This window comes from Thamnophis sirtalis, unplaced genomic scaffold (genome assembly GCF_051295495.1).
Source record: "Thamnophis sirtalis isolate CommonGarterSnake01/CBP01778 unplaced genomic scaffold, rThaSir2_p1.2 scaffold_3, whole genome shotgun sequence".
Taxonomy (NCBI): Eukaryota; Metazoa; Chordata; class Lepidosauria; order Squamata; family Natricidae; genus Thamnophis; species Thamnophis sirtalis.
Window position 1 is genome coordinate 81,541,715 of NW_028261383.1, and position 27,670 is coordinate 81,569,384.

The 27,670-nt window shown below is 40.0% G+C and overlaps 1 protein-coding gene across 8 annotated transcripts in view; it reads right to left on the minus strand.

The window, feature by feature from the left end:
- Positions 1-2,906: 2,906 nt before the first annotated feature.
- NSD1 (nuclear receptor binding SET domain protein 1) overlaps positions 2,907-27,670 on the minus strand; it is a 71,252-nt gene continuing 46,488 nt past the window's right edge. For 6 of the 8 annotated variants that reach the window (XM_087709333.1, XM_087709334.1, XM_087709331.1 and 3 more), the window contains 17 exons: positions 27,068-27,359; positions 25,407-25,513; positions 23,257-23,332; positions 21,931-22,049; positions 20,905-21,045; positions 18,643-18,766; positions 17,979-18,179; positions 17,636-17,815; positions 16,543-16,699; positions 15,059-15,264; positions 14,317-14,429; positions 13,331-13,600; positions 12,270-12,386; positions 11,598-11,739; positions 9,735-9,841; positions 8,897-9,098; positions 2,907-7,126 (listed from right to left, as the gene is read on the minus strand). In XM_087709333.1, coding sequence (XP_087565459.1) covers positions 5,310-7,126; positions 8,897-9,098; positions 9,735-9,841; positions 11,598-11,739; positions 12,270-12,386; positions 13,331-13,600; positions 14,317-14,429; positions 15,059-15,264; positions 16,543-16,699; positions 17,636-17,815; positions 17,979-18,179; positions 18,643-18,766; positions 20,905-21,045; positions 21,931-22,049; positions 23,257-23,332; positions 25,407-25,513; positions 27,068-27,359 — 4,371 coding nt within the window. In that variant the 3' untranslated portion in view covers positions 2,907-5,309. The remainder of the gene's footprint in view (positions 7,127-8,896; positions 9,099-9,734; positions 9,842-11,597; positions 11,740-12,269; positions 12,387-13,330; positions 13,601-14,316; positions 14,430-15,058; positions 15,265-16,542; positions 16,700-17,635; positions 17,816-17,978; positions 18,180-18,642; positions 18,767-20,904; positions 21,046-21,930; positions 22,050-23,256; positions 23,333-25,406; positions 25,514-27,067; positions 27,360-27,670) is intronic. The other 2 variants (XM_087709337.1, XM_087709336.1) reach the window with 2 other exon arrangements.

The following is a 27,670-nucleotide window of genomic DNA, read 5'->3' on the forward strand; positions in this document are numbered from 1 at the left end:
CATATTTTGGGAACGCCAGGTAGGGCAACCTCCTCCCCCCCTCCCCCAATTATTATAAATTTCACATACAGTCAACTAGGTATGGGAAGCAAAATGAAAATAATAATCCAAAGACACTTTATCTTCTTCCAATGTAGCTATTCCAAAAATTTCTTCTGACAGCCAGCTCTCTGAATTGGGCAGCTCTGCATAGCCATATAGGGCTGGTTTTTTCCACAAATATAGGCATTTGCTTTGTTGACTCCTTTTCATCATCCATGCAGGTAAAATTAAGCACTGGAGGGATATGGCAGCATATACTGTTTAGATCTCCTGCAAACAGCTCTGCTTAGCCATAATTCCCACTGATGCCCTCTCCACAATCAGTAACCAACATGCCTGAGAATGAAACAATGCATATTGGAGAAACAATTCTCTCCCCCACCCCTCCCATCATGTTAGCATTACTAAGTGCTAATTACCTTATCTGACTCATTTTTATTTTGGTTTCATAAAGACAACATATGATTTTTTTAAAACTTTAAAATCACTGTTATAAATGAGCAAAAGTATGAACAATAGTTCTGCAGCTGTTTTAAGAACTGCAACCCCCCAAACTTGTCATAAATTTGTTAGTCTCTAAAATGCTGCAAGGAATTTGCTTTTGCCGCAACAGATAAAATACAAGATCCTCTTCCACCATCTCCCCCTCTCCTGAATCAACATTACTTTTGTTTTGAGCCCTCAAATGTAAGCAAGCCTCTCTTAATACTTTTGACCACATACTAGGATAAGCTCTTAGGCTCTTGCAAAAGCATCTCTCTTCAGATGACACACCTAGACCCAGCAAATGTAAAATCATCACACCGTAAAGTACAGTATCAAAAAATGATCAATGGGATATCCTGCTGCCTCAGGGTTTTTTCAACTTTACAACCAAAATGCTTTCTGTAATCTGGCTTATGTGGTGATGAGCAGAATGCACAGCTTCAGGGATTTATCTAGTCAAGAGTGCAGGATGAATTTGAGCTGCACTTACTACAACTTTTCAAGATGTTGCCCTGCAGAAGCACAAAGCCTACAACAACCTGAAGTCCAAAAGGACTAGCGCATTCAAGTGGCTGTCATATAAATTGTTCCCTACCACCTTGAACATACTAACAATTGCAAATCTAGAAAAGGAGACAGAGATGTGTCCATTATTTAGTGTAACTTTCTATCAATATTTGAATAAGCCAGTGCATCTTGATCTTGGATGTGAATGTTATCTCAATTCCTGTAATGCAATGTTCTTAAATGGTCAAATTAGTTTCAACAGCTTTGTACATTCCAAGGAATTCAACCACACTGTAAAATCTCATATAGCAACACAAGGGGTAATAAATTCTTTTTATGTAGCTCATTAGTAATTACGTGTATTTGGAGGAAAGACTTTTTAAAAAATTGAACATAAGCATATGAATGCTGCAGAATATTACATATAATTCTAAATTCCCATTTTTAATTAAAAATACGCCCACATTTTAAAACTATACATCCTAAATGAAAGAACTTGCAGTCAATTTACCATCTGCAGGAAAATGCAGAAAACTGGTACAGAGAAGCATGAAATATGGAATGGTTAGCAGCACATTACTGAACCGTTCTGGCCAGAATTCTCCATATACTTCAATATTATCATGATCATGTATAAACAAGCCCCATTCAAGCCTCTGGGAAATAAACATATGTTTAACTTGTAACTATTACAAGACTGACCAATGAGTGCCCTCAATTTAGTTTTACACTGTACACATCCCACAAGTAGCCTATATATTAAAAATAAACCTTTTTAACAGCTTCATGTGTTTCTGAACAGATCTAGGCACCTGCAGGCTTTAAGGTTCACTTCTCCCTTCTCAAAAGCTTAGATAAAATGTTTGGAAAAAGGAGAGGCACAAATTGTATTCTTTACAGTTTTATACAGTCACCCAAACTGTAAAATGCACACTGCATGTATGTGTGTATGTATGTATGTATTTACATTAAATTCTAGCCCAGATTGTTCTCAATTCTCCAATCTGTTTAATTTTTGGAATGTGCCTTCTTGGCCCATTTTTCAAAGACAAAATATGATCTCAGACCCACATCTACCAAAATTGCACGACCCTAGACCAGACTCTTAGTTATAGACCATTTCTTTTTCTGTCTAAAATAAACATGATAGCAAAGTAAAATATTTGCACATAGGCGAATCCACAATTCCAGCAAGATACCACTACTCAACAGCAGAGTAGAGTAAATATGCCCAAACAACTTTAAATTCAAGACTATTTTAGCCCCTAGAAATTCAACTTTTATTAACTATGTTCTCCAACCCTCATTTGCTCTTTTCTTTTGGACTGATGGCATTCTCTATTTGACCAGTGTCCCTTCTAATGAAGAATTTCCTGCCTCGTGGTCATCTGGTTATAGAGACTGCAACTTACCTTATGCTAACTGAGACCTGGGTGGTGATTCCTCCTTATGCCTCATATTTTCCTGAAGTTACACCTTGTAGTTTATTTACTTAGCTTAATGACCTGGACAATTAACCCTGGACTTGGAGAAGTCTGTTGTGTTTGATAAAATATTCAAGTTGCTCCAGCTATACTTTTGCAATGTTTTCTATTTCATTACTTAGTTCAGTTAACAGCTTTGGACTTTAAACAAATTCAGTTTAAGGACACTGAAAAGATGAAAGGCGTAATATTAAATAAGTCATTGGGCAATTGTTTTGAAATACCACTTGAAAGATTTAAATTGGTTCAATCGTGAGTTCCTAGCCAAAGATTCAGAATGTGCTGCTACATAAATCCCAGTTCTTACAGTCACCTACATGATCCCTAGGAATCTGAACAAAAGATTTCAAAATAAAAAATTCTGAGTTTTAAAGATTTAAAATAGCCTCCACCAAAAATATTCACAGTTTATTTTTTTTCCATGAAACAAATACCTAGTTAAAACACATGACATTGCAAGAACCAAGTTGGATAAAGCAGTGCAGATATCTCTCTTCTTACAAGTACAGCTGTGAAGGGAGGGCAGGGGCTGGCACAAAGGAAGCCCTAAACACACAATCTATATGATAAAGTCCAGTTCACGGGAAGGCCTAGAGAAATTTAGAGCCTCGTTTTGTTTCCACATGAGAAATGTTTAATATGCTGAGCCTCATGATTGGCTTGACTTGCTTGATTGTTCAAAAAGGTGGATCTTTTCATTTTAAAAAGTTTTGGTAAAATGCCCTTGGTTTCTTGTATCTGTCTCATTCAGAAGAACTGTCCTGTTTCCTTTTGGGCAGGAGTCACGCAGAAACAAAAGGTGTTTGCATTTCGCCATTTTCAGCAATTAGCAGCGCTCGGCCTGCAGGTGTTCAAGGAAAACCAACTTTAAGCACTAAGGTTCCATTTAGTCATAATGCTTTTTACAAAGTCATTAGCTGCACTTGGAGAGAATGAAATGAATCAGAGAAGAGGATGAGATGCACAACCAGGTAGGGAATATTTCGCAGTGCCGAGTAGATACTGTCATTGTGGAAAGCCAACATTGAAAAAAGTAATGGATCTGAATTTGAACTGCCACTGCAACATTGATGATTGCCTACAGGCCCTGAATACCCCAGTTATCTATTCCAAGATGAGAGGCTCTAGATTGGGACAGAGTTAGAATTTCTGCTCTGTGCCAAAATGTGAACATCTAAAGAGGACCAAATGGGAGCTATTCAAAAGTTTTTTTGCTTCAAACTGGAGCTTTATAGTCTGTGAGAGTTCAGAATGCCCAGGCAAATAGAATAAGGTGGCAATCTAAAAATGGTCAAATAGTTTGCTGATTTTGTAGTATGAAGTGTAAGCCATATTATATATGTGAAGGCCCTGCAGAGTGAATTATATCGTCATATACACGGTGAAGTAATAATTTGATTCCCCAGCTACAGTTTAAAGAAACCACCATCACTACCATCGCAAGTTATATTTCTGTGGTGCAGATAATATATCTGCCTCCTTATGTAATACTAAATGCTTCTCCTTAACGGAAAGACAGTATTATCAATCTAGCAACCAGTCAAGACTAAAATGCTGCATTAACTGGAAAAATAAAGAAAAAAGAACGAGAACCTCAGGCAAGTGCTAGAGCTCTTCATGTTCCAGTGTGAGAACTATGACCTTAGCTATCTCTCTCTCTCTCTTTAAACAACAAGACACCTTGGGGCTGTCCCACTAAATTCAAGTCAATTTTCTGTAGGTGGGGTGTGGGAGTGTTGCAGGAGACAATATGAAAGGCTTGCTAAGCTAGATACTAATCAGAATAGTAATATTCACTTTTCACCTTGAACATTTATTCTCATATAGGTCATCAACTGCTTAGTTTTCTGAATTAGCTTATAATTTAGAAAAGCACCCATACATAATGCAAACATTATTTTTAAGCAGATTTGCCATGGAAAAGAGGAAAGTTAGTTGTATTTGTCCACACTGACTATCAGCTTTGACTACAAGATGACTTTAGTGAACAAATTGTAAAAACAAAACAAAATCCAACACAACAATGCTGCACTGAAAAGCTAGATGAATAATGTACTTATTTTTCTAACCTGCTCGTGTCTTTAGTGGCCAAAATTCTGTTGAAAAGGGAGCTCCGGTGCCATTGCACTAAAGGTCTAAGTCCCAAAGAATCGAACAGATAGTATTTCTGAATACTCCCACTGTAAGACCTAGGTTCACTGAGGCACAAGTTCTTCTGTTTTGCAGAACTGACGTCCTCAACTAACTTCAAGTATTTTTTTAAAGCACCTGCATTTGAAAAGCTCCAACCTGACAGCAGTTAGACTGCAAGGAATGAAAATTAAGGACTAAAAACCTGCTGCATTTCCTTGCGTGCCCTCAATATCTGGGTTCATTAGTTAAACATTTTGGAAATACGAGGGGCCAGTGAGGAAGTTTGTCATGATAACAACTATTTCTTTGGAGCTACATGGGAATAATCTAGGAACACAAGTCTGTTCCTAGATTCAGACTCACAAAATTAGTAAACTCTGATTAATGGAATTAAATATTTTATCCCAAGCGGATTCCTTTATATCAGCATTATTGTCTGCGAAATGAAGGTAAAGACCACCTACATTCTTGCTCCTTGGTTGGGCATCATAGAGATTTAGTTAAAATACGTCTGAATAGCTTGAGCAGGATGTTGCTGAAGGTTAAGAAACTGGGGAAGTGGATTAAAAAGAAAACAACAAACCAAAACAATCCTTTCCCATACAATTAAAAAACCAATAAAAACAAATAGGTGACCCGTCTGGCCTCAAACTGGCTTCACTTAGATTTAGACTCAGGAGGTTCGTGGCCAGGGGAGTCCTGGTCCAGTCCTAGCACCGCATTTTGCTCAGACAAAGGCAAGATGCCCTGCCCCACAGGCGTTTGTGTTTTCCCAGAGAGCCGAGAGATCTGCTCCAATGTCTGAATGTTTCTGGTCAGCCATGAGGTTTGCCCAGAAGGTAGTGGAGCTTCCCTTCCAGGCCAAGGGGGTTGTTCAAATGCAGACAATCTCTCTGTTGACCAAAATGTCTGCTCCGTGGAGGGTGCAGATATTGCTTCTTGGCCTGGACAGAGACTGTGCTCAGGAGACTGCAGTTTCTCAGCTGTCCAAAAAGATTGCTCCATGGATGGCAGCCCTTTTGCACTAAGCCAAGAGGTCTTTTCGTGCATTTGCAAGTTCTCTAGCGGACAGGAGGTTTGCCCTGGGAAGGGTGGACATTTCCCCGTTGGCCGACAAGACTGCTCGCCAGATACAGATGTCCGTTCTTTCGGCTGAGGGTTCTGCTCCACAGTCACAAAGCCTCTTTCTTTGGGTTGAGCATTCTGGTCGACTGGCCGCAGTGCTTTCTCTGAAAGCAAAGGCCTGGGGTTTAGTGGGGCAGGAAGCCTGTCTGAGAGCTGAGGCCTCAGGCCCGCGGCGGTAGAAGGCTCGTCAGATGGTACAGGCCGAATGTCCACAGGGGTAGGCAGCCTGCTGGGCGTCTGAGGCGGTGAGCCGGTCGGAGCGACTAGCTTCTCTGACGGCTTAGACCTCAGGGCTACTGGGGTGACAGGTCTAACTGGCGGCTGCGGCTTCAGGCTCAGTGAAGGGGCTGCCTTCCCTGAAGGCTGAGGCAGCTGCCCTACAGAAATGGCCCTGCCCTGCGGCTCAGACCTGAGAGAGTCAGGTTCTGCAGCTCTGTCCACTACCTGCCCATGGGGCGGTGGGGTGGTGGGGCGCTTATCTAGCAATAGGGGCTGGGAAGTACCCATCGGAGATGGGTCTGAATTCCTGGGTGCCTCTAGGGCCGAGCAGTCGGCTGCTGTCTCAGATCCAGGTAGCTTTTCCTCAGTGGTGACAGAGGACTGTTCCTCCCGAACTATGGCGGGGGACAGCTTCTCAGGGGGTTGCCCCTTCCGGGCCCCAGGGGAAGCTAGCTTTTCTGAGGCCCGCAGCCTGAGGGCCACCGTGGGCGCTGACTTCTCTGAGGGGTGTAGCCTAAGAGCCACTGCCGAAAGTGGCTTGTCTGATGATTGCAATCTAAGGGCCAGGGCAGAGGATAGTTTGTCTGAAGGCTTGAACCTCAAGGCCAGGGTGGAGGGCAATTTGTCAGAGGGCTTTAAACTCAGGGCCAGGGTGGAGGGCAGTTTGTCTGCTGGTTGAAGCCGCAGTGCCATTGTAGAGGGTGGTTTATCTGAGGGCTGTAGCTTCAGGGCCACCGAGGAAGGCGGCTTGTCTGAGGACTGTAGCCTCAGAGCCAATGAAGAGGAAGGTGGTTTATCTGAGGATTGCAGCCTCAGAGACACAGTCAGAGGAAGCCTCTCTGAGGACTGAGATTTCGGGCCTGTAGCTGCAGGCTGCTGGTCTGATGGCTGAGTGTTTTGGCAGCCAGCTGCTGATTCTGTGGAAGGCGCATACTCACGAATCTCTCCTGGCTCTAGAGGGTTAGGTCCACAAGGATCGTGTTCTGTGCATGACAGGCGTCCATCCAGTTTGGAGATGAACAGCATGCCTTCCCGATGCTGTTTGCAGAATGATCGGGGACACATCTCGCAGAAGGAGGCTGAATCTTTGTTACACACATCACACTGATGCCAAGGACATTCCCACTTTCCTGCAGCAGAGGAAAAAGCATGACTGAAATGAGTGATGGTAGTTTCTGAAAGTCCCTGAAATCAAGATGCAAGGAAAGCCTGACTGCTGAAAGCTGTTCAGGGTAAATTGCTAAATTCAGCTCCAGATTCCCAGATGCTGGTATTAAATTGCCCACAGAGGATATAACCCGCAAAGGCCAATTCATTATATACGAAGGTTTCATTCTACTGTTGTATAACTATTATTGTGTTTCAACTTTGCCCTGGCTCAAACTGCAGGAACCTCCATCTATAGAACAAGAAAAGATACCTATGATCAGAAATAAACAGGGCCTTAGTGTTGCCTGGAATGTTAGGCTTCATGATTACATTTTTAATTAAAGTGATATTAGCATTTTAACATGGCAACCATGCCTCCTTTTGAAGTGTAGGAAATCTTGTTTTTCCTTTAGCCAAAGTCATTTCCTTTGATCTGCAAAACTAACCTGTTCAGAAACTTAACAACAGGACTGTATTCTGAAATCCTCAAGTGCTGCAAGTGCTAAAGAAAAAAACCCAGATAGGAAAGGAGAAGATGCCACATATTGTAAGGGTGTTTATCTTTCCCTGCATCTAATCAATGTCTTTTATTGTTTGGTTTGTTGCTGTCACCTTATAAATATCAAATATATTGTTTGTTCTGTCCCCTTTATCAAGACTCCCCCCTTAATAAAATGCATTTGCTTTATCTAAAGTATTTGTGCTTAGTACTGCAAGGGGGGGAGCACTGTGGGGGAAAACACTTTGTAAAGGTATATTGCCACTAGAGAGCTGGCGCTTCAAGGGAACATTAGCACACAAACAGCCACTGCATTCTAATGGAACACATGTGCTTTTTCACTAAAACAGTTTACACCCTATAGGACTAGGGATAGTCTAAAGGGAATTTAAGGAAGACAGAATTTAACTAGAGACATAAAAAATTCCACTTCTCCCACCTCCAGAAAAAAACGTTAGAGGTGTATAACCTCCTGTGAGTTTCAACTAATTGCTGTTTAACATCTCATAAGCATATGTCTGGTTCCCCTGGGCTCCTTTTTTCATTTCTTTTGATCTGACTTTCTTCCTCGTTCACTCTAATGATAAATGCTGCTTCAGGTAACAATTAAATTACTTAATTCAAACTCTAGGAACCATTTACAAGAAAATCAAATTAGATAGACAGAAGTTGTAACTAAATCATTTAACAGCTGGTATTTAAAAGCTTGTTAAAGTGGAATACTTTAATGAGGGAAAAAAGATATAGGAGAGATAACTGATTCCAATTCATCCAAAAGGTTGCTTTTTTCTATTAGTACTACACTTAATGTATGAAGGAAAGAATTTCATTTTCTAACTTTGTCCTAGATTTTGATTCATTAACACACGATGTTTCTAGGAGAAGAAAAACACAGAACACCTTAAAAGAAAACTACGTTTATAGTTAATAGCAATAGCAATAGCAGTTAGACTTATATACCGTTTCATAGGGCTTTCAGCCCTCTCTAAGCGGTTTACAGAGTCAGCATATTGCCCCCACAGTCTGGGTCCTCATTTCACCCACCTCGGAAGGATGGAAGGCTGAGTCAACCCTGAGCCGGTGAGATTTGAACAGCCGAACTGCTGAATTGCACCTCGATATTGGCTAAAGAACAGAACTTTAGCCAATATGTAGCAATATGTTCTTTTGTCTTCCCTACATGCATATGAGCTACTGTTTTCATCCTGGAAATACTTTCTGCAGTAACAAAATATGAGAATGCATGACTGACCTGCAGGTCGCCTAGTCAGATTGAGGCAGTCAGCATGGTAGACTTTGGGGCAGCCTGGTCTCTTACAGGAAACCAGCTGCCCACCATCTCCACAACTGAAACACTCATCTTCCCGCTCTTTTGTGACTTCTGTCTGTGACTTGCGCTTCCCGTGCCGCCTCTTACATTTCTTAGATTTCTCTTCTGTAGCAGGGGGCTGATTCTGAAGACAGAAAAAAATTCCAGTGAGCAATTCTTCAGGATGGAAAAAAAAAGTCCATGTTCTCGTATAACTAGTTTTATTTAACTTGTTTAAGTAAGGTACCGTGTTTTCCCCAAAATAAGACCTCTCCAGATAATAAGCCCAATCAGGCTTTTGAGCGTATGCACTAAAATAAGCCCTCCCCCCAAAATAAGCCCTCCCTGAAAATATTGCAACACAGCAGCAGCCATAAGGTGACCGTGTTTGCCACCTCCTGCACCTCAAAAATAATAAGACCTCCCTGAAAATAAGGCCAAGCACTTATCTCAGGGGTCAAAAGCAAATAAGACCCTGTCTTATTTTCAGGGAAACATGGCACATAATGAAATGTCTAATCCTAGATGTTCCATTAGTAGGTGTTCTAATAGAACTACAAAGAACACAAGAACTGCTCTTCTTTTTCTTTTTAATTTGTACTCTCAGCTCTCAGTTTAAATAATGCAGAATAGACAACCAGGGATGCTACTTTTATCAACAGGAGCAAATTACACTAATAGTAGAAGACCACAGTAGTATAAACAATTCCTGTGTATCCAGTATATATAAGGTTAATATAGCTGCATTTAATGAAAAGTATCCAAAGATAGATTGTTATACCTTTGGTCGTACTCCAAGGAAGCCACTGCAATTTGGTGCTCCACACTTGCAAACTGTTTTCCCATTCCCCAAACATTCCAGGTTGTAGTTAAAAGTCAGCTCAGTCCCTGGTAATGAAAGAAATCAGTAAGACCCACCTGGATGATGACATACAGGTTTTAGAGCATGAGATTCAGTATTTCATAAAAGAATGAAAGATCAAATGTTAATGAAACAAGACCATTTGTGCAACTTTAGAGTTGTGCATCAGTTGCGGTGTCTCCTGAATCAGGAGTCTGTGTGCTCAGCCATTCAAGCCCCAATCATCTCAAGTTGGACTACTGCAACACACACTACATTGGATTACTCTTGAAGAGCATTTGGAAGCTACAGTGGTCCAATTTGAGGTGTTGGTAATCACTTTTAAAGCCTTCATGGCATGCGTCCAGGTTACTTGAGGGACCATCTTATCCCACTGGGATTGGCCCACCCCACCCAGACCAGGGATGGCCACAATATTCTGGCTGGCAAGGTCCAGGAGAAGAGTCTTCTCTGCCTTGCCCCCAGCGCCCCTGGAATGAGATCACTTCCAGCCCTCCTGACCTACCACATGAGTTAAAGACCTGGCTCTACCAGTAAGCGTCGGTTCTAAAGGAGGGGCTTCATGTTGAGATTGGTTGATAGATTAATATCACATCACAATTTTCCCCCTCCCCCATGCTCATCCTATCCCTCGCACCCTAGGTATTGTATTTTGTACTTTTATATTTTTTGGAGTATTTCATTCATTAGTTTTATCTTTTAATATTGTAAGCCATCCAGAGTTACCCTGTGGTAAGATAGGTGGCCAATAAATTTAATAAATAAATAAAGCCAGAAGAAAAATTAAAAGTGCTGAGGGGAATCTATTTCTATTGTGTTAGACAGTATCTACTAGTATCTCACACCAGGGGACAGCAACCTGCGGCTCTGGAGCTGCATGTGGTTCTTTCATCCCTCTGATGCGGCTCTGTCGCTGGTTGGCTGCACAATTGATAGGGCTTTCGGTTAGGACAGGTAGAGGAAAAAGGATGCCATGCTAGGAGGAGATTCTATAGTGGGTGAACCGGGCTTATGGTCAGCTTCAGAATTGAACCGGGGGGGGGGGGGGCTTTCAGCTACCATCTTTATGCCTCCTTGAGTGTTTAAGGTTGCTGACCCCTGTACTTGCCTATATCTCAGTACTGTTTCTGAAGTATAGCTGTGACATGTTTTTTCTAACAGAATGACTGCAACACAGAGCAGTATCCATGGGTAAGTAATAGCAATTATTAGAGATTAACCCCTTTGTGGAACCTAATCCCACTAAATAAAACATGGGTGTTTCTTCACTGTCCCTTTAATACCATTTCTCCCCCTTCTTTCAGAACTCTTTCAGCAGCTACAAGACTTCTATAGGCTCTTATAGAAGTGTAATATTACTAATGCTGACAAGGAAGGTAACCAAGCAAATGAAAGAAACCTTGGTATCAAAAACTATGCAGGAAAGTAGCAGAGAAGTGGGAAAAGAAGACATGAGGTTAAAAAAACTTCACTGTGGGGTGTTTAGAGAAAAGAAATGAAGAACCATGCATCTACAGCAGACAGTCCTCTGTCAACTTTCAGGAAATAAATGAGCCAAGAAAATATAAAGGAAAAAGACAAATTGCAGATGGAATCAGGATGAGTCAGTTCTGGCTAGCAGATTGTCCACCTACTCATGGAACAAACTATCCACCTGAACAACTTATCTCCTAAACACTAAAATATTTGTAATGAGTTTTATAATCGTCAACAGATAGCAAAAGCTAAGCATTTAAGTCACCCCAAATGTTTCTAAAGAGAGCTTTAATGAGACATACTGACCTGCCTTAATATTTACAAGGGCAAACAGCCCAACACGCGTATCTCCATTCACTGACCACTTCTGTGTCTCACAATTTGGCTGGCAACAATGATTCATGAATCGAGCATAATTGCCCTTTGGTCCAGCATCAATTATTCGATCCTAAAATCACCAAATGAAATAACATCTTTTAAAAACATAGCTTTAATCTTTTTTAGCTGAGACTAGCTTATATGTTGTTATTGTTAGTTGCGAACTCGTGTCCGACCCATCGCGACCCCATGGACAACGTTCCTCCAGGCCTTCCTGTCCTCTACCATCCTCTGGAGTCCATTCAAGCTCTTGCCTACTGCTTTGGTTACTCCATCCAGCTACCTCTGTTGTCCCTTTCATCTTTTGCCCTCAATCGTTCCCAGCATTAGGCTCTTCTCCAATGATTCTTTTCTTCTCATTAGGTGACCAAAGTATTTAAGTTTCATTATTTAATATTTAAATTTTTAGTATTTAAATTTCAGTATTTAAAAGCTTATATGTAGAGCACTTTAAAAAATACAAAGGTGGACAAATTGAACAGTTCAGAAAGAATAGTGCACACAAACCTATCAGCATTTGTTTTTTCAAGGGTTTTGACATTGTTTCTATATAGTCTCCTGTCATTCAATCTACAGCAAACAAAAAAGTTTTTAGCCCACCTTGTCCAAGGTCAGCATGTAAAAGTTGGTAATATCATGTTCTTGAGCATAGCGGATTCTGGCCCGACATTCTTCTTCATCTATCAATTCTCCCACATACTCATTCACAAACTCACCCTGAAATTCCCAGGAATGGAAGAACAAGTAAGTACTCTGATTACAAAACTAGGAAAACAAAAAGTTCTTCATTAATGTCAATATTCCAAGCTACTTTTTTGAGAAAAGTCTAAGGAACATGGAACACGAACATGAAACCAATCTGTTTCATGTTCAATAATGTTCTCACTCTTACAATAAGAATAAGCCTACATGGGGTTACTTTCGAAAATCCAGAAGCTATGAAGCTGCTAGAGAGAAGCAGCCTATATATAACCAACATAGGTGAAATATAACCAACTTATTTATATAATCAGTAAAAAAAATAACTGCTTTTGAACTTTAGAGCTCTTAACAATTTGGGATTGGGCTACCTGAAGATTATATATTCATATGTATTTATATTCCACTCAAAATCTAAGAAGCCTACAAGGCCTTACAGATTACAGTCTCCAGGGTTGTTGTTACAAAAACCTGACTATTGAAGCAGCTGTACACTAAAAGCTGTTAGACTAAAACTGGCAAATATTTTAAGGAACATTTGTTCAATTACTTCCTGATACAATAATTTAGGATCATGTTATTTATAGTACAGTTTAAGAATATTATGAATATTCAGTAGTAATTTGATGTAACAACATGGGTATCAGAAACAAGTGAGCTGCCATAGACAATTTGTGTCTTTTAAATCAGAATTTGTATGACAAATAATTGACACTGAAAAAAGAAATACTTGACATGGAAAAGCAATCAGTATAAGGAATTGTTGACCTACACTGATTTGAGGGATGCAATTTAAGATTCCATTGTTGCATAATCCAACCTCTATGTAGGTAGAAAATGTACCATGAGAAATAAAACTTCTACTATGTCTTTATGATGTATATGAGAACAGGAAAACTGGCTTTTTCTTTGTTTTTAGGCATGTGGTAACTATAATGAAAATTAAAAAAAAGCAAAAGTACCTTTTTAATGTCTCTCTTAGCTTGCAAACCCCATCCACGTGCTAAAGTACGGACAATTTCTACTTCTGGATACTGTCTCTTGGTGAAACACTGGTTTTGGCAGCGTTCTCCAGCTAGGCAAACCGCAGGGTGACATTCGTAGAGCAGCATGCGGTTAATACACTCTGAATCCAAGCCGCAGGGGTTTTCATCTGTAGGCTTGCAGTTGCAGCGTGGTATTTCAGACAAATCTGCTGTGAAGATCTGCACTTTGCCCACAGACCTGTTTACCTACCAGCAGAAAGAGACAATTTGAAGTGAACCCATTGTCTTAGGAAGTCTACATTTTGAAAACACCACTCAGATGCACTGTCTGGCAGTACGCTGACATTCATTGAAAGATAAATAACTTTTGGCAGCATAAATGATGAGGAAACAATATTGGAATAGTTACTTCTTTTTTTTTTTACAGTTGCAGAGGGTATTTTATTACTACCACTACCAGAAGAAATAGTACATATTTCACTTCCTCTATGTGACTATATAATGGCTGTCAGATGGGTTGGCTTTCCAATAATATTTATATATAAATATAAATATAACCAGGAGACTCCCTTATACAAATTTATTGCAGGTGAGCACCAAGTTCAACTCAGTGTACCTAACAGCTAATTTACATACGATGGGATGGGATGGGATAAAAAGTTTGGGAATCTACTTGTGTGGTTTGTTTAACACTGCTAGTAGGGTATGATAGCAAAGAATTTCCTTCCTTCCTTAAATTTATATCCAGTATCGACTTTCTATAGAGTAGTTGGATATTAGGAAACATATAAATTTAAATTCAAGCTAAGCAAGTAATGTATGTACTAGTTGACAACAATTCCCGATTAAAACTAAAGCTTAATATACAATTAAGGGCTTGCAAAAGTCACATACAATCAACCTCATTAACCACTCAATTACATTTAAAGTATTATCAGATCTCTTATGTTGTGCATTCTGACCTTAATGTGTTTGTATGGTGGAGGTTTCTTATCATTCTTTTTGTCTTCTTGTAGCTGACGCAGTTCTTTCTGTGCCTTTAATTCTTCAAATCTTACAGCAGCTTCCTGTAAAGCTAAGTTGAGAATTGCTCTTTTTATTATATTTGAACAGACACTTTTATATACCTTTCTGGCAATCTGGATTGTTTCCCAAGATTTCTGTATGAAGAATCATATGTGAATAAATGTGCAATAGGCCCCCAAAATAAGAAGGAGGACATACCCTAAGCTATGCAAAGTTTCAACTCAAATTCATCTTTCCAGCATCAGCAATGAGATATGTAGATCAGGGAAGTTAGGGAAATGAAGCGTGCTCTGTCTGAATCAAGGAGGAAGTTAGGCTGAATGAAGGTGTAAAGTTTGCTTTGTATGGTTAGTGGCTAGAGACCCAAATCAATGACAAGACTTCAAGACGGAGACACTTATCTATAGACTATTATGGTGGCTTCATGTCAACAAAATCAAAGCAAATATAACATCCTGAATTCCTGCCCAAAATTGACATATTATATAAGTAACCCAAAGGCAGATTCATTAACTGTGATAAAAATGCAAATATCTGATTGTCAATGTTTTAGCTTACCTTTGCTCCGAGACCACAAATAATAAAGTAAATTGATATATCACAGTATAAACCAAGTATTTTTTTTATTTTATGATCGTTACGCACTTTCTCAGATTGGATTAAATTAAAGTAAGTTACCCTTCTTATAAATGCCATCCACTCCCTTTGCCATCTTATCCTTGCTGCTCACATCTCCTTCCATATAAGGAAACACTCGAGCCTGGTGAGTCCAAAGGTAATCATTTGATCCGAAAAAAAGAACAGGGAATTCACCAATGACATGTTTCATCTTCTGAATGTTGACAGGAATGGTCCTAGGGTGGCAAACCTCAGCCGGCCACCACCTGGTGATAAAGAACACAAGGGTAAAGTAATGAAGAGATGCATCCCCTGCAACTTCTCCTCTCAGATATGAATCACCTTTGCTAACTCAGTCACGACAGGACAAGACCAGGTGCTTTACATCAGAGGTGTCAAACTCGATTTCATTGAGGGCCACATCAAGGCTGTGTTTGACCTTGGGGGACCGGGGTGGGCGTGGGTGCCTGTGGTGGCCTGAGTGCTCTGCCAGTGAAAACGGGCTCCTGAATTCCATTTTTTCTGCGATGGCCACAGGCGGCCCTCCCGAGCTCTTTTCACTGGCAGAGGGTTGCAGGAAGCCATCGCAGCCAAAAATGGGAGCCCATTTTTTGCTGGCAGAGGCACAGTGGGCCGATCCTTTGCTGTTTACAGGGTGGCCCTGCGGGCCAGAAGTAAGCACCCCTTGGGCCGCATCTGGCCCACAGGCCTTGAGTTTGACACCCCTGCTTTTCATGTTCTCTTCACAATGCGAAAGCCTCAGCAGGAAAAAGTGAGGATAAGACACACACGTTTGTTAAGGTAGCTTAATTGTCATTTCAGGTAGTTCTCGACTTACAACCTCAATTGAGCCCAACATTTCTGTCCTTAAGTGAGAAATCTGTTCAGTGAGTTTTGCTCCACTTTACAACCTTTCTTGCCTCAGTGAATCACTGCAGTTGATAAATGAGTAACCTGGTTGTTAAGTGAACCTGGCTTCCCCATTGACTTTGCTTGTCAGAAGCTCGCAAAAGGAGATCACATGACCCCCCCTAGACACTACAACTGTCATAAATATGAGTCAGCTGCCAAGTGTCTGAATTTTGATCACATGACAATGGAGATGCTGCAACAGTTGTTAAGAGTGAAAAAAAGTCATAGGTAACTTTTTTCCGTGGTGTTGTAACTTCGAACAGTCACTAAATGAACTGTTGTAAGTCAACTGAACCATAAAGATGACATCTTCTTCTAATGGACAGACTCAGATTATAAGAGCCAAGGTGGCGCAGTGGTTAGGGTGCAGTACTGCAGGCCACTTCAGCTGACTGTTATCTGCAGTTCAGCGGTTCTAATCTCACCGGCTCAAGGTTGACTCAGCCTTCCATCCTTCCGAGGTGGGTGAAATGAGGACCCAGACTGTGGGGGCGATATGCTGACTCTCTGTAAACCGCTTAGAGAGGGCTGAAAGCCCTATGAAGTGGTATATAAGTCTAACTGCTATTGCTATTGCTAGTGGAGACAAAATTAGTAATTTAGGTGTAGCATGAATAGTCTCTTTCACTCACCTGTAGCGCCCCACTTTCACCCAGACCACTTCCTTATAGTGTGGCTTCTTGCCAGCCTTGCACTCATTGCAGTACCAGCTCCCCTCCGGCATGTCAATGCTCAGGCACTCCCGATGGAATGCAGCAGGGCACGACTCACAGCACAAAAGGCTGCCACCTATAAGGACGAACGGTGCGTTATCACAGTCGTCAGAAGCAAGTTACCATCAGAAATAGGATTTATAATTAGAGGCCTTACAGCCAATGTAGCATGCAGGTACTTAATGCTACAACAACTATTTGTGCAAAGATGCCCTTGCAGGGCTTGGATTGCTTTTTAGTCAGGGTCTTATTTTCTTTTGACTCTCCCCGAAATAAGCGCTTGGCTATACTTTATTATTTTTGAAGTGCAGGTGGCTTCTTAACCTCGGCCCATGGCTCGTGGCTGATCCAGGGAGGGCCAGAAGTTCTGTCTGTGTTTCTAGCACACTCTTGCCAACCCTAGTGTCGCTGGGCCTGCTGCTCTTTTTGCGTCCGCCATTAAGAGAAAGGGCGCGGTAGCTAGGATTTGCAGAAGCAGCCTCCTCAAGGTCGTTCCACATGGATGGAAGGTGCATATGGGGTGTGTGGGGCATGTTTCCCCTTCCCCCCCCCAGGAAATGGCAGGGACCTGCTGTGCATGTGGTTAAATATTTTAGGGGAGGGCTTATTTTGGGGGGAGGGCTTATTTTAGCGCTTGCGCTCAAAAGACCGATTGGGCTTATTATCCAGGAAAGTCTTATTTTCAGGGAAACGGGGTAGTTCACAAGATAATAAAGGAGTCAAGGAGGAATCATCCCTATACTTTTCAGGAAAGATGCAGAGTAAAACTTAACTGATATATAAATGAAGCTTCTGAGCAATCAAGCTCTAACTCATCTTAACATCTTACGCTGAGGTTTAGTTTTACCAGACTTTGCATGAGGATAATATTTAGGATATTTTTGCTTTATTCTTCTGATACACACACCAGAAATTCCCTCTCCTATCTTCAGAGGTGTCTTCCCAATACAACAGCAAAGGAGCTTTCATTAAAATACATACAATGCATCACATCCAGCAAACAATGCCTTACCTTCTGAGCAAACAAAACACCAGCTGACATTTACATGTTCATGGTTTCTACAGCCCCTTCGCGGGGTAAAATGATTGGGGCAGATAATGCTGTTGGAAGCAAGAATCACTGTCCCAGCAGCAAGGCAGAAATCATTTGAGTGGTATGCAACAGGGCACCGCACACAACGCATCAGGCGACCTACAAAGAAATATATTGAATTGCAGTTCAAAAATTAATATGTCTGGGAAATAATAATAATAAAATTCAAATTTCAATTTTAAAAAAGTCCATTGAGTCCTTAAATGTCTACAAATAAAACCCACATCTTGCTCCAAATTTGCTCCAGGTCGCCTGTATGTACCTTTAGATGCAGAAATATTAGCTGGGTTAGCAGCATGGCATGTCATGCAGATATGCAGTGAGCAGCGAAAGCCCTTGTTCTGCATGACTGTGGGAGGATATTTCTGTATACATTCTTCATGATAGTATTTGCCACACAGAGGAAGTAAACAACGCTTTGCATTCTCCCCACTATTCTTGCATACAAAACACGTGTGAACTCCTAAAGGAGAAATCAAGAACAAGAGATAGGGGCATTCAAATACAGAAGCAACAACAACAAAAATTTATAATTAAGTAGTCGTCTAGAGAGAAGGTCTCAAAAGAGCTCAGATATGTTCTAAATCAGCCGACCACAAGGCCATCCATTCCCCATAGGAAAAACCACTTGTTTGCAACAAGTTCAAACACTTACCTAAATATATAAGAACCTAAGCAATGCCCTGCTGGAATAGACCCCTGGACTATCTAGTCCAGCAGCTGTTGTCATAGTGGCCAGCCAACTTTACAAGGAAGCTAAGTAGCCTCCAGCAGATGCTCTTCAGGGGCAGTCACAATGCCATCAAGGCTAACAGCCATTGTTCCCCATGCTTTCCATTAATTGGTCCAACCCTTTTTCGAAGGCTGCCAAGCTGACAGACAGCACCACTTGATAGTAAGTTCTTTCCATCCACCCAGTACTGTACCTGTGGAACACTCAGTGCAGATAAACTTGCCCTTCGGCATTTCTGAGAGCCCGAGGCACTGCAGGTGGAAAGCACCACAGCACTGAGCTTCACACAGCAACAATTCACCTGGCTTTTCACAGATCTGCATGTAAATGAACAGTATGTCACCATAAGCTGTTGTTTTTTATGTACAATAATATACAAAACCCCAGTTGAAACTTCATTTGGAAACATTCAACAATACTTTTTTTTCCTTAAGTATACAGATTCTTTTGTAGAAATATAAGCAATTTAGACTATTTCAAAAGTTAAATTTAAGTTCATCCTACAAGGCAAAATTTAGCTCAATTCCTCTATCCCCTTCCCCTGGCAAATGTGTTTACGTGCATTTCTTATCTACCATAAAGTCAATGGGAAAACATCTTATACACTGAAATATAAGGGAGCTAGCTCCCAAACAGAGAGGTCACTAAGCAAATAAATAAGAAGAGCAGACAGTTATTAGGCAGAGGAATTCAAAAGAGAGGAGGAAAGAGGCAGAAAAGAGGGAAGGGAAAAGTGGAAAAGCAGAAAAACAGGAGTGACTGGTGATTGATTGCAGCTTCTGCTGCTGGCTGCTTCCTGGATGTTCCTGTGTTTGCTTGCTTAATGTTTCCTGAGTAATGTTGGGGTGAAGCTGGAATTCTGTTTGCTGCGGGTATAGGCAGGGCATCTTCATAGGACATACAAGGAAGCCAGTTACTCAGAAACCAACTTTTGAAATTGTTTGTGGCTTATTGGAACATAGAGATAGTGAGGAACCTGCTCTCATAACCTGTAGGGGATGTGTCATATTTGGGCTTTTTTTTCTCTCCTTGAAAACACGTACATGCTATAATTGTAAGATCACTGCTCCTTTGGAAGAGAAGGATAAATTATATCTCACTTGGATTATCAGGGAAGATGGAGAACTTTTAAATCAGGCACAGGAAATAGATGCTGGGACTGCAGCATCAAGGAGACTCCCAGAAACAGCTTACTGAAAGAGGAGAAATAATGAAACAATTCCCCCAAATTTTTATAAGTCCTTGACTTATGACCAGTCACTTAGTGATGATTCAAAGTTATAAGAGACCTCCCAAGGGATCTTACAACCTAGTTCTGAAGTTGCAACATCGCCTCACCCATGGTGACCATATTTTGGGTATCCAGCAACCAGCCCCCCTTTACAGCAGTTTGCAGCATCCTACAATCACACGACTGCATTTTATAGTATGGGCAAACTGCCTTTTGACCATCGTGGCATATGACTGTGATGGACAGATTCCATTACAGTTGTATGCAGAGGATTACCTGTATACCTGCTGAAAAATATCCCTTCCTAACAATCTACATAGGAACCCATGATACAACCTGTCAGAGCCTTGAAGACACTATAAGGTGCTATGCTATATTGATAGGTTGAGTGAAGGGAGTGAAGAAACAGGTGTTTTCTTCACCTCAATTTGTAATGCAGATAGTGTGGAATGGAAGCAATTTTTGATACTTCCAAGGTAAATGACACATTCATTCACGTATGAATGGGGAAGAAAGTGTTTACAAATCACTTTGCAACCCTCATCTGGAGAGCTTTAGACTGAAACTTACCAGGGATCCCAGAAAATAGCATGATGCCATGTATTGAGACCAAGAGGAATATGCAGGTACTCAATAATGAACAACTCAGTAGCAGTAAAATGGATCTCATTGACAGAAATCCTTAGATCAAAGGCAGCGCAGAAAGGTTTGGGCTTTCTCAAAAGTGATTCTGGAAGTACTACTGCACACTATTCCATGAGGGCAGGGGGAATGGGAGCAGGAAGCTTAAGAAATCATTATGAATACATAGGGAGCTTTTAACTCAGTCAGGAGTTAAAACTAACAAGATAAAGGAGAAACAGAAGAGGAGAAATCAGCAAGGAGATAATCAACAAAGGCAGAAAGAATATTAGAAACATTAACATGCAAACGGAACAAGCTTGTAAGGGAAGCTGAACGCAACAAAGCAACTTTCAAGAATAAAAGATCATGTGAATAATGATGATTATGATGACGACTTCAAATAATTCTGGGCAGTTTGCCAAGTACAAATAAGTTTTATTTGTAAAAGTGTACCTAGGGGGAAAAGAGCAATGCGAACAAAAGCAGTCACTATACAAACTCTCTCTAAAGAATTGAAGAACGTGGAGTGTTTCTGGTTGTCTAATTGTTTCAAGCCATCCTTACAGTTACTGTGATAGGACAAATATTGGAGGCTACTACCTGACACACATTCTCCTTGAGAGCAGCTCCTCCACCTCGCTCCCCCTGCATCTTTTTGGATGAAGGCAACCCAGGATCATTTTCAGAACCTTCCTCAGTAGTTTCCTTAGGGCTTCCAGCTATTCCATGAGATCTGTCACCCTTTAAAAAGAAGAAAAATAAGAGATTTTAAACAATCCAATCCCATATTTAATATATCCCTAGTGGTTTCCAGATGTTCCATTGGCCATTACACACATGAAAGTTTAATAAATGAGTTTAATTCTTCCACTCATCTGAACACTTTCATTTTAAAAATAAAACCAAGTAAATGAAAACAACCATTCAGAGCATAAAAGCGGGAGAAAACATTTTATAAAGTATATGATTTTTATACCAATATATAGTAAAAAAAACTGAGACACTGTAAAGAATCTTGAAAGTGTCTTGGACTGCAAGGAGATCAAATCAGACAATCCTATAGGAAACCCATCCTGTTCTTTGGAAGGACAGGCACTAAAGCTGAAGGTCAAATATTTTGGCCACCAAATGAGAAGAGAGGACTCATTGGAAAAGACTCTGAGGTTGGGAGAGATTGAAGGGAAAGGGAGAAGGGGACAGCAGAGGATGAGATGGTTAGAAAGTGTCATCAACACAATGAACATGAGTTTGGGCAAACTGCGAAAGACAGTGGAAGACCGTGTGTGTGTGGTTTTTTGCGATCCACAGGGTTGCAAAGAATTGGACGTAACTCAGCGACTGAACAACTACAGATACTATTAGACACCACTCAAATTTCAGAACAAAATTACCCAGAAACCCCTAGCTTACCCTGGTCATGTGACTCTCAACAATATCTTTTAAAATTAACATGATTAGGATTTTTAAAGCAAGTGTCTACTTTAGCAGGGAAATATTTGTTGGCAAAACAGTATTTATTAAAATGTCCCTTCTTATGTGTTGTTGTTATAAATATAACAAAAATTTATTCCTCAATGCAAAAGCAATCAAAATTGCAAAGTCACTTCATACAGAGCTTAGTAGTACCTCTGTGTTCAGAGTTTCCTCCTGGGTATTGTCACTCTTTTCTTTTTTACAGGAAGTTACTGCCAAGCTGCGTCGCTGACGTTTTCTCTTCCTCTGTTTCCCAGGAACTTTTTCAGGAGCTGCAGCAAGGAAGACCACACACCTGGAACTGTATGGAATTAACTTCCCCCCAATACAATTCTGGCATCCCTGGTCCTCAGAACTGAATACCATAATCCAACCTTGGGCACCTTCTGCTAATGGAGCAAAAACTTCTACAAATTTCGATTCCCCTTCATTGACTATATATAGACAGTGTAATGACAATGTATATGTATTCCATATTTTGGTTTTAACAGTTTGAAAAACGAGTCTGTCCATTTGCAAACAGCACACCCTACTTATTCTGTAGGACCATTGTGCAACAAACAATTTATCTGTTTATTACTGTGAAATAATTACCTAAAAACCGATCTTTATATTCAGAGAACAATAGCGGGGCAGTGTTTTAAATAAGCAAATGGACAGAAGTTACAAATAATGCTGCTGAAAAGATGTGACTTTGAAGTCATTGCTTGGTACACACTATTTGCTTGGAAAATTTAACTCTTTTAGCAGACCTCTTCTCTGCCTAGTAACCTCTTTTCTCTATAGTATTATCTCTATAGTATTTTGATGTTCCTTTTTTCTGCTTCCATTCTTAATGCAATTGTCCTTCCATCACCTTTCTCCTCCTCCTTTCTGTTTTTGCTGGAAGGAGAGAGAACATGAGAATACCGGACCATTTCTATGTATGAAAGCAAATAATCAAACAAATGTGGAATTATATTTTTCCTACCTATTCTTCCTTTGTGGTGAATGTTCGTTTTTAACGCAGTTTATGTCTAGATAAATGCAGTGGTTTAAGAATCTCTTTGGAAACTACATATCAGAATTAAGGAATCACCTCAATTGACTGTGGATGTCTCATCCTTTAGAACATAACCAAAAATAGTCTAGTTTGGAACAGAATCTCTCAAAGTTAAGTCAAAGAAGACTTCTAATTCTCACACAACATTCTTCTCAGGATGACTTCTATTCATATTCTTCCTATGTTCATGTTTTGTTCATGTTTTTGAATGTTCCTGAATTATTCCTCAGAATGTTCTTGAGGAATTCCAGGTAGACCCAATATTTCATTTAAATCAGTTCAGTCTAATGAGATAAAAATAATGTTCTTTTTATTGATCTCGGTTTATACTTGGTTCATATGAAGATACTTACGTTCACCATAGATGATGGATTCTGAGATGCAATCCCAAACCCTGGCTCACTTTAATATTATTTACTTATGTATGCATTTCTTACCTTCGACAGCATTTGAAAGCCGAGATGTGGAATAAAGCTCAGGCATTTCAGTATCCAAAGGACCAGCCTCAGAACACTGTGGATAAGCACCATTGATAATTTAGAACATGAAAATACATTGTTCTACTTTACTAAGTTTGTCTAAAAAAGCAATTCCAGTTGACACGTTACACATTTTTTTAAATGAGAAAGATGCAGGAGTGGGGCTGGACAGTGGGATGCCATGGATATATAATACATAATGTATTATTAATTTCCCAAATATTGAAAGGTCAGATCCTAAAATCCCAGCTCCATTCCTGCAGCCGGTCAGAGTAATTCAGTCACATGGGCTAAATGACCATTATGCTCAATAACCGAGATTCCAGTCCCAGTTGTGGTCATAAGTAAGGGACTACCTGTTCAACATACAATAGTAAAAGAACTGTAATAATCACTACGCAGGAAAGATAGGCAGAACACTAGCAGAGTGCATCCACGAATACCAACTAGCAGTAAGAAGACAGATTAAAAGTTCCTTAAACTTACAACATATAGATAGACTCAACAATGGTTTGTCAGCCTTCTAGACCAAGGTAAATCCAAAAACATGACAGAATTCCTGGAAGCTTGGTATTTAGTCAACAGGCACATAGAAATAAACAATATTACACACCATTCAAAAACTAAAAAGAAAAATCAGACCAGAATATCTCCCCAATCAATATCCAGATAAATAGATATTAACATCAGGAGTAACACCAGACAAATAATCAAGCAGTAAAAATGCCCTAATCAAGGAACTAGCAACTTAGAAAAACAAGGCGCAAACAAGAGCCTAATCAAAGCACTAGCAAAAAGAAAATAGCACCCCCACTAACATTGACAGGGAAAACCACTGTCTAGCAGTATATATATAACAGAGCAAAACTCCACTTTCTTCTAGTACTGAAATTTCTGCCAGCAAGCATCCAAGTTCAGAGAGCACCAACAATTCTATACTAAAAGTATCTCTTCCCTCCCTTACTTTTACTCTCACCCAAAAACTAGGAATGGTCCTTTCTGGGATGCTTTTTCCACTCACACCCCTCCCCTCTAGACTCAGATTTCATTGCGAATGCCCAATCACTGATATCTGACTCCGCCTAAGAGTGGGCACAATTCACAAAACAGTTCAGTTCCAATCCAGGTTTCTTTACCAAATAGTTCACAATTCAGATCACCATGTCATAATGTAACCTCTGTCTGTGTATACATGTGTGTTTTAAAGAATACGCAATGGAAACGCTATAGATCATCTCCTGAAATACATTACATGGATTTTCCCCCTCTGCTCTTATGCGTTAATTAAACATATGCTGTCTAAAATGTCATACTTCTGAAATTTATTTAGTTATTATTATTATTTTTTGAGTGGCATGGTGGCCTAGTGATGAAGTCTTGGCTCTCACTCAAAAGATTGAGAGTTTAATCTTAGGTAGTGGCATATATTTTTCTTCTAGGGCACAAAGAAAATATGAGCCTCAGTGGCGCAATGGTTAGAGTGCAGTACTGCAGTTACTTCTGCTGACTGCCAGCTGCCTGCAATTTGGTGGTTCAAAGCTCACCAGGCAGTTGACTCAGCTTTCCATCCTTCCGAGGTGGGTAAAATGAGGATCCAGATTGTTGGGGGAAATATGCTGACTCTGTAAACTGCTTAGAGAGGGCTGTAAAGCACTATGAAGCAGTATATAAATCTAAGTCCTATAGCTATATCAGCTGCACACTCTGTGTGGCACCAGGAAGGGCATCAGGCTCAGTTCCATCCAGTTGCCCCAACTCTTATTCCTAATTAAGGGATTACAGAGTCGCAAACAAGGAGTCTTATTGATTGATCAAATTTATATAGGTGCATAAGGCAACTATGGGTTATGCACAATAGCTTACAACAGAACATAGAAAACAGAAAGTACAGGTATAAAAACAACAATAATAAATATCATAACAACTAAAAAGATAAGTGAAGGAGAATTAAAAAACAGCTCCTTAACAATGGAGCCATCTACAGAACTCTCTGGTTCCATGGAAACCCCAAGCCTGGTCACATAGCCAGGTTTTGAAAGTAACTGATTTTCAGAGTAAATGATAATATTTTAAGAATTATTTTTAAGCTGAAAGAAATATCAACTTACCTTCTTTATAGAGGTCCACTCTCTCTTTGGTATAAATGTTGTATCCAAATCATTGGATTCTAAGAGCTTTTTTGTTGGCTTTCGCTGGCGCTTACTCTCAAAGCTTCCTACAAAAAAATGTATATATAAAGCAGTGACTTCACTGGATTAAAAAAAAGCAGCATCAAACAACTAAGAACAATGGCATCATTTATTAAGCTTCTTCATAACAGAAGGAAGAAAAGCAAGAATAAATAAGATATCCCAAATTATTCAACTGCAGCTGCAACTCTGGTAATTACTGGTGAATGAACTCCTTGAAGCCCAATCCCCGTGCTTTCCTGTTTCTCTATTATAAAATCTAAAACAAGTAAAAATGGCAGCATTTCCACTTGCACAATCCATTTTTGAGCGAAGTGCTGTTATGCAAGGTCCAGTTCGAGCAATGAATGGGTTAATGCCCTTGGGCTGCAGAGAACTGGATAATTTACATTCTCTTCTACCACGTATGACCTTGGAGATTCACTTCCTCTCAGCCCTAGGAAAAAGATAATGGCAAACCACTTCTGAAAAACCTTGCCAAGAAAACTGCAGGCTCAGGCAGCCTTTCAGAATTGGACAGGATTGAATGGGGAAAAAACTCCAATAATAAATTCATTGCAAATAAATCTCATTGTATTGTTTTCATTGTTAATTTGTATTCATTTTGGTGTTTGGATTTTATGGGGACTTGTGTACATTAAGATTATGCTAAAGTGATGTTCAATGGCAAAACATTTAGGGATCCCTCCTATACAGTGGTAAAGCTCTATACTCTTAATATACTGCAAACTGGGCTCCTAAGCACTTATTTTATGGACCTAAAGCAGGAGTGTCAAACTGGCGGCCCACGGGCCACATGTGTCACATGAACACATGAAGGCCATGCCCACCCCACCTCCACGAATGGGAAAAACATCACAAAATTTCACATGATGGCAATATGACATTGCAAGTTTGATACCCATGACCTAAAGGGTCTTTATCTGTGGATTAATGGCTCTTGGAAAAAGGCAAGATGTAAGAAAAACTAAAGCCAAGTCCAACATGAAAAATTACAGATCTGCCTGGATTCATGGTCTTCTTAACAGGTTGTTTTACCATAACTAGTCTAACTAGCAAGTTAGAAAATGTAAGAGTACTACAGTGATTTTCTTATGCATAATGCATTCCATATACACATTAAAATGTTTTGCAATGTTCACATAGTAATTAATGTAAAACATTACAAAAAAAAACCTGTTATAAACTGACATTTTACTTTATAAGCGACAAGTCTGAAAATTGTGTTTATGCATTTTGTCAGAGTTAAAAAGGTTATAAACATTGAGGCAGACAGAATTATATACATAAGTAGTATTTTTGAACAAATAAAATTGTGAAGTGGAATGCTTCCAAGAGAATAATTTACACAGCTTATAAAAGTTTACCTTTCTCGAAACCTTTAATTTTTAAATGTTTATGGTACCTGTTTTGATGCTGATTTTAACCTGGGATGGGATTTTTGTTTGTTTGTTTAAATTATGCTACTTCAGTATTTGCTTGGGTGGAAAGGCAAGGTATAAATGAAATCCATCCAATAAATACTGCATGCAATATCTTGGGTTTCCAAATGGAGTTACACAGAAAACGTATCTTGATACCTGGTTTGACTATTGGTTCTTCTCCCTGTGCGTGAGAATCTGGAGCAGAGGCAACAGATTCCAACACATCTGCTGAAGATAACGTCAAAACTGGCATTTCTAATCTGGGTTCCCTGGACTGGACATCAGACTCCTCTGACAGAGGACGCTCGGCTTCAAGGATGGGAGGAGATTCTTTTAATGAAGAAGAGGATGAAACGGAATCCAAGGGCTTCTTCTCAAGAGGTTTATTACATGCTTGTTTCTCAATGCTGCTTTTCTGTTTGGCTTCAGACTTCTCCAGAGAACTGGTCTATTAGCAGTGACCAACAAAGAGATAGTGGTCAGAGCAGGAATCACTGCTAATCATGAGCAAAGTTACATAAGAGATTACCATATTTCAGCATATTTTAGATAATAGTCAATGAAAATAATGCTTTATTTTGGCTCTACTAGTGGAAGAAGTTATGCAGGTATACAATAAACTCTTCTTTTTTAAAACAACAACAACAATATAAGATTAAAATGAGAAATAAGAAAGGCACAGTATTGCCACTATTTGGTACTTCCATAACTAATATTCCTTCGCTCCCCCTATAAATTACACCCCATGATACAGTATCG